Source organism: Bactrocera latifrons, unplaced genomic scaffold (assembly GCF_001853355.1).
Source record: "Bactrocera latifrons isolate USDA-ARS-PBARC rearing strain unplaced genomic scaffold, ASM185335v1 scaffold_363, whole genome shotgun sequence".
Taxonomy (NCBI): Eukaryota; Metazoa; Arthropoda; class Insecta; order Diptera; family Tephritidae; genus Bactrocera; species Bactrocera latifrons.
In genome coordinates this window covers 74,121-87,158 of record NW_017537005.1, presented here as the reverse complement: position 1 = coordinate 87,158, position 13,038 = coordinate 74,121, and the positions used below count along the sequence as shown (strand labels likewise).

General features: G+C 36.9%; 3 protein-coding genes across 5 annotated transcripts; 2 read left to right on the top strand and 1 right to left on the bottom strand.

Moving 5' to 3' along the window:
• LOC108971890 (DNA replication licensing factor Mcm6) lies at positions 1-3,194 on the top strand. Its single transcript, XM_018938221.1, has 4 exons — positions 1-224; positions 291-434; positions 490-1,376; positions 1,652-3,194. Exons 1-4 carry the CDS (start codon positions 133-135, stop codon positions 3,013-3,015), a joined length of 2,487 nt encoding a protein of 828 aa, XP_018793766.1. The 5' UTR covers positions 1-132; the 3' UTR covers positions 3,016-3,194.
• Positions 3,195-3,695: 501 nt separating this feature from the next.
• LOC108971892 (proliferating cell nuclear antigen) lies at positions 3,696-4,944 on the bottom strand. Its single transcript, XM_018938226.1, has 2 exons — positions 4,675-4,944; positions 3,696-4,613 (listed from the first exon to the last, which is right to left on the bottom strand). The coding sequence occupies exons 1-2, from the start codon at positions 4,780-4,782 to the stop codon at positions 3,939-3,941; spliced, it is 783 nt and encodes a 260-aa protein (XP_018793771.1). The 5' UTR covers positions 4,783-4,944; the 3' UTR covers positions 3,696-3,938.
• Positions 4,945-5,576: 632 nt separating this feature from the next.
• On the top strand, positions 5,577-10,545 carry LOC108971895. Of its 3 annotated transcripts, none has more exons than XM_018938231.1 (5): positions 5,577-6,070; positions 6,138-6,273; positions 6,336-7,754; positions 7,827-7,948; positions 10,387-10,545. In XM_018938231.1, the coding sequence occupies exons 1-3, from the start codon at positions 5,872-5,874 to the stop codon at positions 7,684-7,686; spliced, it is 1,686 nt and encodes a 561-aa protein (XP_018793776.1). In that variant the 5' UTR covers positions 5,577-5,871; the 3' UTR covers positions 7,687-7,754; positions 7,827-7,948; positions 10,387-10,545. The 3 variants fall into 3 exon arrangements, with proteins under 3 accessions (XP_018793776.1, XP_018793775.1, XP_018793774.1); XM_018938230.1 differs by lacking the exon at positions 10,387-10,545 and having other exon boundaries at positions 5,577-5,810; positions 5,870-6,070; positions 7,827-8,141; XM_018938229.1 differs by lacking the exon at positions 10,387-10,545 and having other exon boundaries at positions 7,827-8,141.
• The last annotated feature ends 2,493 nt before the right edge of the window (positions 10,546-13,038 follow it).

The following is a 13,038-nucleotide window of genomic DNA, read 5'->3' as shown; positions in this document are numbered from 1 at the left end:
CCAGCGCTGTCAAATGCCATACAAACATTCAATATTCTTTATTTGCGTTTAGCGTGTTTAGTATTTCGGGAATAAATAACTCAAATAAGCAGCTAATTGCCAAGAAATACAACACCAAATTGAAGCATTGCAATGGATGTAGCTGACGCACAAATTGGACAATTACGCGTAAAGGATGAGGTTGGCTTACGTTGTCAAAAACTCTTTCAGGATTTCTTAGAAGAGTAAGTGGAGGACAAGTGATTTCGTGCAGAGCAAAAAAGTGAAAATGTATATAATGTATACTTTAGGTTTAGAGAAGACGGTGAAATAAAATATGTGAAACCTGCAGCAGATTTGGAATCGCCAGATCGCTATACACTAGAAGTGTCTTTCGACGATGTGGAAAAGTACAATCAAAATTTGGCAACAACAATTATCGAAGAATACTATCGGTAAGTTAGTGTGTTTGTATGTTAATTTTTGAAATAACACAACTTTTTTTTATAGCATCTACCCATTCCTGTGTCAGTCTGTTTCAAATTTCGTCAAGGATCGTTGTGGTTTAAAGAACGAAAAAGAATGTTACATCTCCTTCACTGATGTGCCCACGCGACATAAAGTACGTGATTTAACAACATCCAAAATTGGCACATTGATACGCATATCTGGTCAAGTGGTACGTACACATCCAGTGCATCCTGAACTGGTGTCTGGCACATTCATGTGTATGGATTGTCAAACTGAAATACGCAATGTAGAGCAACAATTCAAGTTTACCAATCCAACCATCTGTCGCAATCCTGTATGCAGTAATCGGCGTCGCTTCATGCTGGATGTGGAGAAATCGCTTTTCGTTGATTTTCAAAAAATACGCATACAGGAAACGCAATCAGAGCTGCCGCGTGGCTGCATACCACGTTCAGTGGAAATCATTTTACGTTCAGAATTAGTGGAAACTGTGCAAGCAGGCGATCGTTATGATTTCACTGGCACATTAATAGTAGTGCCCGATGTGGGTGTCTTAAATATGCCGGGCGCCAAAGCTGACATGGGTTCGCGACATAAGCCAGGCGATGGTCCGGAAGGCGTATCAGGTTTAAAAGAATTAGGCACACGGGAACTCAACTATCGCATGTCCTTTTTGGCTTGCAGCGTACAAACAACAACTGCGCGTTTTGGTGGCACCGACTTGCCTATGTCCGAGGTAACAGCAGAGGATATGAAAAAACAAATGACTGATGCTGAGTGGAATAAGGTATACGAAATGTCCAAAGATCGTTCTTTGTATAACCACCTCATCACCAGTCTGTTTCCCTCCATCTACGGAAATGATGAGGTCAAGCGTGGTGTACTGTTGCAGCTGTTTGGTGGTGTGGGCAAGACTACGCATGAAAGTAAGTGGAAATTTGTTTATAACCTTCACATGGTATATTTATTTTGCCTGGAAGTTTGTAACACCCAGACGGTAACTGTCGAGACCCTATAAAATATATATGAATATTATGATCAGTATTATGAGTTGGATCAATTCCTTCTGTCCGTCCTTTTGTATATATGTACTTGTCAGTAATAGTTTGAGATATCAATTTGAAATTTTGCTTACATCGACCGGTATCTAATTTTAATTTGTGTGTATACAATATCATAACGTCCTTTTTATTGTTTACAGAAACAACTTTGCGTGGCGATATCAACGTTTGTATTGTAGGTGATCCCAGTACGGCGAAATCACAATTTCTGCGACAAGTAGCCGACTTTTCGCCGCGCGCTATTTACACTTCTGGTAAAGCTTCCTCCGCAGCTGGTCTTACTGCCGCTGTGGTGCGTGATGAGGAGAGTTTCGATTTTGTCATCGAAGCCGGCGCGCTTATGTTGGCCGACAATGGTATTTGTTGCATTGATGAATTCGATAAAATGGATCTACGCGATCAAGTCGCTATACACGAAGCTATGGAACAGCAAACAATTTCCATAGCAAAAGCTGGAGTGCGTGCCACCTTAAATGCGCGCACTTCCATTTTGGCCGCCGCCAATCCAATTAATGGACGTTATGACCGTACAAAAAGTTTACAACAGAATATACAATTGTCAGCGCCAATTATGTCACGTTTCGATTTATTTTTCATACTCGTAGACGAATGCAATGAAGTGGTGGACTATGCTATAGCGCGCAAGATTGTCGATTTACACTCGCACATTGAAGAGTCCGTTGAGTGTGCGTATACGCGCGAAGAAGTGTTGCGCTACATAACATTTGCCCGTCAATTCAAACCGATTATCGGTCAAGAAGCAATGAAATTGCTTGTGGAGAACTACGGACACCTACGTCAGCGCGACACTGGTATTGCCGGCCGTAGCACATGGCGTATCACAGTACGCCAGTTGGAGTCAATGATACGTCTGAGCGAGGCCATGGCCAAACTAGAGTGCATGAATGAAGTGCAGGAACGACATGTTAAAGAAGCTTATCGTTTACTTAACAAATCAATTATACGTGTCGAACAGCCTGATATACATTTGGACGATGACGAGGGCAATGAAGATGCATATGTGGGTGATGTGGATATGGAAAATAATGGGGGTGCAGCTAATGGCGCGAGCAATACGATTGCAACTGAAGGTGCCGAAGTTGAAGATGGCGTTGAAGCAAGCGGTAGCGTGCCACAAAAGAAAAAGCTCACTCTGTCATTTGAAGATTACAAAAATCTATCTACCATGTTGGCATTGCATATGCGTAATGAGGAAGCACGCTGCGAAACAGAAGGCACCGATTCGGGTATGAAACGCAGTGATGTTGTTACTTGGTATTTGGAACAAGTCGCGGATCAAATTGAATCCGAAGAGGAACTTATCTCACGTAAACATTTAATTGAGAAAGTTATCGATCGTTTAATATATCATGATCAAGTTATTATACCATTAAAGACAACCGAATTGCGACAACCAGGTAAAAGTCCGCGTCGACCCGATGATGAAACGGAGGAGCCAGACGATCCATTATTGGTCGTACATCCCAATTACATTGTCGAATAGAGCGTGCTGTCTTAAGTGTTCGAAATTTACCAGTTTCATACACTTACATTTTTCCATACAATCAGTTTACTGTTAAATAGACTTAGGTTTTATGTTATCATATGCATTTTATTTCAAACATTGATCGTTAAATAGCTATTCGCTGTCCAGTACAAATAAAGAAAATTCGAAAATACCAATCAATTTGTTATAATTCATTGAATTTGAATTAATTAAATTCAGAAATCAATGATGGCAAGGGATTATCGATTACAAATTAACGCTTTTTCTATTGCTGTTATTTTTATTACTGCATAATAAAACAAGACCAATTTTGTTCGGATTTACTGTTGCTTTGAAAACAAAAATTTCATGAAGATAATTCGTGGAATAAAAAAATTTCCATAGAAGAACTTGATTTGGATCATCCAGCTTCTATGGGATCTTGAGTAATATTTTATGAAGAATTCCGTGAAGATTTCTTGTTTGTATAACAGTCTTCCATACAATGACCTGATTTAAGAGTCCTAAGTCTTTCTTTAGCGCATCATTTCAGTCAACTTTGTAACTGGCTGTTGAAGCTTTTCCATATCACAGACTTTATCGAACTTGCATACCTACATGCATATTAGTACATTTTTAAGAAGAATCACACCTACATATATACATACATATGATATTAAAGATTTTAAACACCAAAATTGTACTGAATATGCATATAAAATTTATTTTGAAATATCTGTTGCTACATTCAAAAAATATTAAATATACTCAACTGCATGTACACATACGTAAGTGACCATTTTACAATGTTAGCAAAAGTACAATGACGTACTACATATTTTAGTGCTTAAAATTAGTTAATATTTAAGTTTCTTACATCAAATCGAAAAAAGCTAGTTGCACCGTGACTGTGCAACCAACATACCGATACGCATATACAACTAATTCTCATCATCTTCGATTTTCGGCGCCAAATAGTAGCGGATGTGTCCCAATTCGGCTATACGATATTCAACCACCAGCGGCACATCGGCCGACATCGACAGCTGCACTTGATTTGAGAGTGGCGTCGCCTTTGTGAAAGCGTTAAGGTAACGACAAGCGAATGTTAACACAACAGGCTCTTGCATTTCAATCACAATAACTTCATCATCCTTGTCAACGTTTAAATTTTGTGCCAATTTCACATTAGCCGAACCAACGTCGCCGGATGCAGAGAACTTTACACCTTCCTTTGTACAGCAAATAACAACAGATTCACTGAATTGTGCTAGATCACGACAGATGCGTGCAAATTCCATTGCGGGCATGCGTACAACGCATGAGTAGTCAGTTTCCGGTATACCAAGATGCTCCTGATCTAAATTCATCAATTTCATTTCGTAATCGGAAACTTTCTCTTGGTTTTGAGATTCGAACATAAATGTTACTGTATCTGCATTATCCTGTGCTTTAATTGTTACAGTATCATCGTTGTTGGCACATTTTAGAATTTTAGCCATGCTGCCTAAATTCATTCCCATTGAAAGATTCCGATCACAACGGAATTTATCAAAGCCATCTGAGCGTAATGTTAAGGAAACAAGTGAGACGTGGGAATTGTCCATAGCTTGCAACTGCAGGGAAAATTTAGGAATCAGTACTGGTAATACAAAATTTGATAATTTGTGCACCAACCTGTATGCCGGAATCGCTGCAATCAAATGTGCCTTCGTTGAGCAAATCTTTGATGGCATCCAAGATCTTCTTGAGTGTAGTTGCATTATTAAGACGCGCTTCAAACATTGTGGCGGTTTATTGTGATTAAAGATATACAACTTGAAATATACACAAATCAGACAAATCAACTTTAATTAATTTACAATCTGAAATTTCACAACCTAACTACACGATGTAAACTTTTCAAATGATCAATTTTGCAAATTTTGCACAAGAAATGAAGGGAAAACGCTTGTTTTGGCGCCAAATGTCAAAAGAGAGAGAGAGAGAGAGAACGTCAGCTGCTTGGCAACAATTGTGACATCTGGCGCTTAATAGCTTATTAATCATTTCAAGTAAAAGATTGGAAATATTTTTGCAAATTGAACACAATTGGAATTGCAAATTATGTGTTGAACACAATGCTCGCGACAGACTGCAAACGACATCTGTCAAATATTAAAACACACACATTTATAATAACAATTGATAATTTAAAACAAATAAATTTACCTATTTACTTATGTTTTTCTTAAAAATTTCACTTTGAACAAAATATTAAAATTTCATTGAAGTGCAAGGTATTAATATGGCCACAACGAAATTGTGTACATGCAAAATGGACGACTGCGTTGTTTTGTGTACATGCCGGCCATTGTTATGTTGCTGCTCTCTCACAAACGTTCTTGTAGTAGGATTCACAACGCCATTTTCAGTTCACTGTCGTGCTGCTGCAGTCTGTCGCGAGCATTGTGTTCAACACATTATTAGGCTTTTTAAGTATAAAAATATAAAGAAAATTAATAAAACAATCAATCAACTGAGAAATAAATTATTCATTAATAAGTTATTTGTTAAACACCAGTGTTTAAGTAATTTTACATTATCTGGTAGTTATTCCGAAATGTCGCTTAAAGTGTCTTTTAATTCAGTCCGGCCACACATTATTAATTTCCAATTGTTTTGTTTTTGTGCAATTATCATTTCCTTTTATCACATCATTTGCCGGACGAACGTTGCATTTTCTCACGAAATTGAATGAAATGAACGTAGTGGAATGTGTAAAAAGTGGTTGCAGTAAAAATCGCAAAAGCATATATATTTTTTAAAGTGAAGTAGGTGTCAAATTCAAATTACACAGCGATAAAATAATTGTAATTTCGTTGCTTTAAAGAAATGGCGAATGATTACTATGCAAACGTAACTGGCGTCCCTTCGTGTTCATCCTCACGTTGGCTAACTGAAGAGGTTTTCAAGCTGATCGATATGGTACAACATGATGAGGCTATTTATAATCCGCGCCATAAATACTACTTTTGTCGACCATATGTAGAGAATTTCTGGCGTGAAGTTGATCAAAAACTTGAAAAGAATCGTAAGTAAACGATAACTGCGTAGTTGTAACACGCACATTGTTATACTTTACATTATTTGAATTGTAGCTGGCGCCAGCCTTGCAAAGTGGACTAATTTGCGTATATCTTTTCGCCGCGAGTACACAAATTATCTAGAAGAAAAGATACCGCCCTGTTGGACTTATTTTGATCGCATGTTTTTTCTACATCCCTATTTAAGGAAGTAAGTTTGCTATTTAAATTTAAGAGTAGTGTTAATTTAAAAAAAACAACTAATATTTTTAGAAAACATACACCACCCAAATCACTTGACTCACAAGTACAGGACGCCTTAGTACGTATCAGCTCTTTATCTGATCGTTTGCAGCGAGAACGCACAGCAGCGGTGGCTGCCAACGCAGCTGCCGCTCTTAGCGGTAATAACGTTACAAACGATGTACACTCGTCAATTTTACATTCTAAACAAACGCATCAGCAACCAATCGATAATTACTTGGAATATTTTGATGATGCCGAGCCGAATAATTCCGATGATTTAGAAGATGTTATGGAGGATGAGCAGCGAAATCGTTTTCGCCAATCGGACGCACACGTGCATACACTTAACAATGATATAAAATCGGAATGTGATGATGTTAAATCGGATGTTGATGATTATGAACCAGAAATCGCAGCTGTGCGTCAAGAGGAAGAAGATAATGAACTTGAAGAGATGGAAATGCGTAATTTCATGATGGATTCATATGGAAGCAGCAGCACCACCACAATTCCATTAGAAGATAGACGTGCACAACTACGCATGCAACAGTTTATGCGTTTGCAATCACGCTCATACCAAGATGAGTTTCGCATTAAGCGACCACGCTCGCGGGATAGCATAAGTAGCACACATGCTATTGCTGCTGCCGGCAGCGGGAATTTGGCTACTACAGCTGGGAGTAGTTTACATACTAATTCACACCCCAGCGCTCCTCCTATACCACCGGTTAGTGGTAGTGGTCATACACGCGTGCATAGCTCCCAAGTCAGCACAGTATCAACACATACAAATATTTCCTTAGTACGACCAACGCTGGCAAAACCTATGGAATTGGTCAGCACTACCACCAGCAATTCTGGTCCTGGCGGTCTCAGTGTTGGCACTGGCATCAGCACAGGCAATGCATTGACAAATAATCCAAATAACGATGCAGATTTGAATGCGAGTAGTACATCGAGTATAAGTAACCAGGTTGCAACAACTTCGACTGCTATGAGTCACCAGCATCACCAACGCCACTCAACTGCTAGTCATCACACACACAATTACAGTCATCATAGTGCTGGTGGAAGTGCTAACTCACATCATCGTTTAGAAATTGCCTCAGTATCGTCTGGCACTGCTGGCGCTGGTTTGAGTAGCAGTAATGCTGCAAGTGCAGTGGTACCGGTGTCAACGTTAGTGAATTCAGCCAATACAGCAGCGCCTCCACCTGCGCCTCAGTCACATGTGGAGTTATGTGACTGCAAAACGGATCCGGACGCTATGTTCCTCATGAGTTTACTACCTGATATTCAAAAATTAAACGGACGAGATCGTGGTAAAATTAAGATTGCATTTCAAAACATACTACAGGATTACTTATATCCCGATTAGGAATAAGCATTCCTGTGTAGCTGCTAATAAACCGTGGTTTTACTTTCTGTGGCTGAATTCGTCGAAAGGTGTGTTACTGTTAACAACAAAATCACCACCATCTTTTTTTTGTTACTTATAACGTTTTGTTTTTACTGCAGATAAGCGATTTCGAGTGTTAAGCAAATCAATTTTGGAGAAAAATATTGCAGACAAAGAAAAGCAATTGAATACTTCTAACCATAATAAAGCTCTTAAGCGGATTGCTGCTGTTACCGTTAATGTAAGTTCTAAACTTATTATTACTGAACAGCATAGATACTGAATCACAGCGATTAGTATGTAAGGCGTAGAGGTACAGACCAAATAATAACATTTAATGTTTGTATGTAGAGTACATAATTTACCTTCAAGCATATATAGATTTAATATTCTAATATTAGTCATAGAATAGCTTGATTTAATTTATGAAAACCTTTCACTACCACAAGTTCAAGTAAACAAAATCAAAACTATTTAAAAAAGTTAAAAAAAAAAATTAGAAATAACAATATTTTTGAAACAAAAAAATATTAAAAAAAACACAAATATTTTCAAAACAAAACCAATATTTCAGAAAAAAAATATTGGTAAAAATGTGTAAACATACTATATCAATTATTTTTTGAGATGACCGAAAAATAGCCTAATACACCATATTGCTGACATACTTAAATGCAGGCAGTATTGCATTGTTATTTCTAACAAATTTTGTGAATTGACTCAATGAGAGACAGTACGATAAAAGAATAGTTGAATTCAAACATTTAGATATTTTTTTTTTTGCCAATTGCTGTTATAATTATTATTTTTTATTTTAAGATTTAAATTTACATATTTTAATTTATTTTAATCATATTGATTTAATGTTTTAGCATATTTTACAAAGCCATGGTTTGCTCTTGAACTCTACTTCGGTTAATATGATCTAAAAATTTCATGCAATCCGGCTATCAGCTTCTTAACAAGCATTACTTCTCTATATATTTGAACTCAAACTGATTTGCTATGTTTTTCTCAAAAGAGGATAGCGTCCTACTCTATTAGCGTCCAGCAATAACATGCAATTCTATTGCAGTAAAACGTAGGGTCGGTCCCACAACAGCTGGGTTTGCGTTACGGAAATTGAGCTGTATTTTATCCGGTCAATAGTTGTTATTTCGTAAGAGAAGTGGCAAATCCAGGATAAATCCTTAGTTGGTCACAAAGTAACATATGACTAATACCACTTTTAACATTTTTAAATGGAACAAACCTAACCCTTCTCTTTGAGCTTGTTCTATGAAAAGACTTATTTTAGCGAATACCACAAAATACGACTAATCGTGTCTAGAACAGAACTCTGCCGCTACAACAACAACAACAACTAATCGTGTCTAGTTACTTTATACACCCTATGAGGTTTACTGCGGACGTTGTACTGCATCTATATTATCTAAAGGCAAAGGAGGTCGTTTGCATCCCTTTTTAGTAATGACACAGGTTTTATGTACCAGTTTCAAACCTATATTTTTCATTGGTCTTCAAATCGACAGCAGTTGAATCACGGACAAGTTTCTTAAAGAGAAGAAATTGAATACCATCCAGTCTTCTGTCGGTCACATAGTTCATTTGATCCGTGCGAATTTAATTTTTAAGTCGCGTTCGGGTATTACTAGAAAAACGAACTGGTTGATTCGAATGGAAGAATTGAACTTCTCTCAATAATTCATTAACTGAACTTATCTTAAGGTTTGCTATTCTTTTATAGAGATGGTGCTCTACGTCTGGTTTGTATCTCAGTTTCTTAATGAGTTGCCAGTAGTTTGGTTGTGGTACGCTTATTAGGATGTCCTTCGCTTCTCCTTGAATGGTTCTGTAAATATTGATCGTACTATTTCCTTCTGCAGTTCATTATCATTTATTGTCTATAGCAAATATTCTTTGCTCCTATAAAACGAGTTAATAGTTATCTCTCCTGTTCCAGTAAATTTTGGCAGGTCATTGACGGCTTTTAGTAAAGCATGTCTACTGCCATTATTTGACTTAACAAATCTTTGCTGCTAAAAAACGAGTTAACAGTGTCAGTAAATATCGGCAGGTCTTTGACTGCTTTTAGTAAAGCATGTCTACTGCCATTATTTCCTTCGGTACGATTGCTTAGCTCCAGGTAGGCTTTCCGCATTCCAGCAGAAGGACAGGAATTGTTAAGAATCATTGCTGTAAATACTTTCGATAGGTTGCATTCTAGCACACCATATTTGCTGATTATTCCTTTACACAATTGGTGAACAGTCTATGATTGAGGTAAGGTAAAAGTAGGTGGTAAATATTAATAAATTAAAGTGAATAACTTGGGCCGATTATATCTGAATATTTTCTTTGGAATTCGTCACATTTTTGTAATAAAGTTCCTCTATCAACATGTAATAAAAATGTTGAAGTTAGAAAAAGGAATATATAACAAACTGCACTCATACCAATAAAATATGTCTCAGTTTTCTCCCTACCTGTTGAAAGGAATAAATCAAAGTACGATTTGAGGACTGTGTCAGCATTCCATATTATTTGGTTTCTTATGACAAGAGTCTCTTAAAAGGCTCGTAAATACAGAGAATACAAAAATGCGTTTTAAGTTGTTCGGATTTGACATTTTAATTTCTTTTTATGATTTCTTAAGACTTCTATTTTCATTATAATCAGGATATGTCGGCCTGCGGCTTACTCGGGATTGTCTTTTTGCATCTTGTTGCACACAACCTCGTCCAAGTGTGGGTTGAGGATGGAATGAATTTCGTTGTGGATGACCCGCGGGGAGTTGATACTTTTGCCTGCGCATTAATAATAATTGTTGTTCGTTTGAATGCCAAAATCATTTTGTGTAATTTTTCTAAAATGATATTAAGTAAATACAATATGGTTTAATGATAATTTAAAAATTCATTAAAATGTTGTTTATTTCTTCAGTCCATTTTTTTTTGTGTTTTTGTGGCAACGCGCTCCTTTTTAATGTTCTCCACTTAAATCAGAAGTTTTTGTTAATAAAAAAATAAAGAATAATTGCAATCCAGACTTACTTGCAATTAATTATTTACAACACAACAGACAAAGCATAAAAAACCTGATGATGTTTACCATGTAACGAGCAATTTGTCAGAGCTGTCGAATATCCTCACTGCACCGATACAAGGTGGCTTTCGTGGCAGCATCTCAACGGGATTTGAGTATCTGACAATATAATTTACTTCTCTTACTGGCATTGCAGGCTTTTTTCACCGTTTTCATTGCTTCGTTGGTCCTATTCATTAACATTGTACCTAAATATAAGATTGTGGAATTTTTCCAAATACACTGCCGACAACCACTATGTCTTTTATTATTTTCTGTCATACGTTTCGTCGAATTCGTCAAAAAAATCACAGGTAGTGGCACCCCTACCCTTGGTTTAAGGCATATTAAGAAACTTCCTCAGAAGTTGGTTCCTAGTCGGGCTAAGTCCTGGAGCACTAGCAATCATATTCTCCTCTACTTATTATATTATATCAAACATAATATAAATTAATACGCTATTCACTTACAAATCCTTCTCCATCTTACTGCGAGTTGTAGTTATTGAACTTGAGTTCAAAACTAAATTTTTAAATTTTTGTTTAATACTAAACTTCGGTTTGGCGAATCGCGAAGAGAAAAACCCGACTTGTCACATTAACGTCACAATTCTTCTGCCAATTTATTTAGAAATTTTGCTTAAGCTAGGTCTTACTTTCTAATACAATCTTTTCTTTTTGTTTATCTTTTTCTTTATTTGTTATATTGGCGCAACCACTTGTAGTTTACTTATATATACTTGGGTTTTGTGCAATTAAAATGGTTTTGAGTGATTACGAAGTCTTTTTCTTATACGGCGCACATCAGTTTTAGTACCAATTTTTGTCATAAATCAAAACTAATGTCAAAATTAACGTTTATTTACCATTAACATATTATACTTGTGGGTAGTAATGAGACATTCAATTTATTTTTTATTTAAATTAGTTACAATAAATAAATATGGACACAAATTGATGATCTTTGCACTTCAAAACGTTCAGACCACATGAATATGTCCGATCTACCATATTGTCCGTTACGTTATTTTGTAGTCAACGGTGTCCGTTCAGCGTTGTCCGCGATGTTGTTTTGTCCCCCCAGTTTACTTCCTTCCAGTTCCGTCTTCTCGAAACTCTTGAATTATTGCTGCTTCCGACAATGGCAGATGGAGTTTTATTTGTTGTTGACGACGTTGATGGCTTCCTTACTCCAGTTGAGGTGGGTGGTTGCTCCTCATAGTCATACATATTGATAACATATTTTGCTTACATTACTACGGCTTAAAGATAATACAAAATATATTAATTAATTTTCGTTTCTAGTTTTTATTTGCTTATTTATTTTGTCTCGATCACAACAATGCTGTGGTTGCTGACTGTGCTAACTGTGTGTATGTATCAGAGATCTGCATGCGGTGGCCGCAATTATTGTATACCGCAGCAGCTCACTTTTCTTGCAAAAAGAAAAATTTTTTTCGTCACAGCAGTGGTTAGCTGGTGGCTCAGCCTATCCTTTGTCTGAAACTATGATAACTCCATTCCGAAGTAATGCTCGAGTGCTASACATAAATTCTCGAATTAATTTCAATTTGCGTCACAGTAAATTWCGAGTTCGAGTCGAACATTGCTTCGGCCTATTGAAGGAGCGGTTTTGCAGTCTTAAGGAGTTCAGAGCACGCCTTATAGATAAAGAAAGCCACAATTTATGTTGTGATTGGTTTGTTGTGTGTTGTATATTGCACAACATACTACGAGAAGATGACAGCACAAACAACGAATACATAAATCTCGATGAGGACACCACGTACGAGTACACTGATGWCAACGGTGAGGAAAGCGAGGATGTACAACCAAWCAGAAAAGGGGAAACTAAAAGGCTAGCAATACATTCATTAATGTTTGAATAAAAAAAGTTAAATTTTGGATTACTTCATGTATTTCATTTGTATTTCATACGTAGCTATTCCTTCGTCTTTTTCTATTTCTATCCGTTTTATTTTTTCATCTTGCTCCAATTTAATTTTCTTAAGTTTTAGCTCTTCTTTTTTCAATTCAATTTCAGCTTTTGATAGTTCTAGGTGCTTCTCCAACTTTTCTTTTTCCAACTCTGTTCTGTTTTGCTGGTAAACCATCAAACAAGCCGCTGATGTTTTGGGAGCCTGCATTTTCATTTTTTTAGCCATGGTTTTAACTGATTGTGGAAAATCAGCCCCAAGTGGGAGTGGTTGCTGCGAAACTGTTGGCGGTGGGACTGCTGGCGGCGAGG

Bases quoted from the DNA above. Each gene is read 5' to 3' on its own strand.
- LOC108971892 (XM_018938226.1), bottom strand. From the start codon at position 4,782: ATGTTTGAAGCGCGTCTTAATAATGCAACTACACTCAAGAAGATCTTG. The intron at 4,614-4,674 runs GTTGGTGCACAA...TTTTCCCTGCAG, and splicing joins GCAGCGATTCCGGCATACAG to TTGCAAGCTATGGACAATTC.
- LOC108971890 (XM_018938221.1), top strand. From the start codon at position 133: ATGGATGTAGCTGACGCACAAATTGGACAATTACGCGTAAAGGATGAG. The intron at 435-489 runs GTAAGTTAGTGT...TTTTTTTTATAG, and splicing joins ATTATCGAAGAATACTATCG to CATCTACCCATTCCTGTGTC. The intron at 1,377-1,651 runs GTAAGTGGAAAT...TATTGTTTACAG, and splicing joins GGGCAAGACTACGCATGAAA to AAACAACTTTGCGTGGCGAT.
- LOC108971895 (XM_018938231.1), top strand. From the start codon at position 5,872: ATGGCGAATGATTACTATGCAAACGTAACTGGCGTCCCTTCGTGTTCA. The intron at 6,071-6,137 runs GTAAGTAAACGA...TTTGAATTGTAG, and splicing joins TCAAAAACTTGAAAAGAATC to CTGGCGCCAGCCTTGCAAAG. The intron at 6,274-6,335 runs GTAAGTTTGCTA...TAATATTTTTAG, and splicing joins CTACATCCCTATTTAAGGAA to AAAACATACACCACCCAAAT.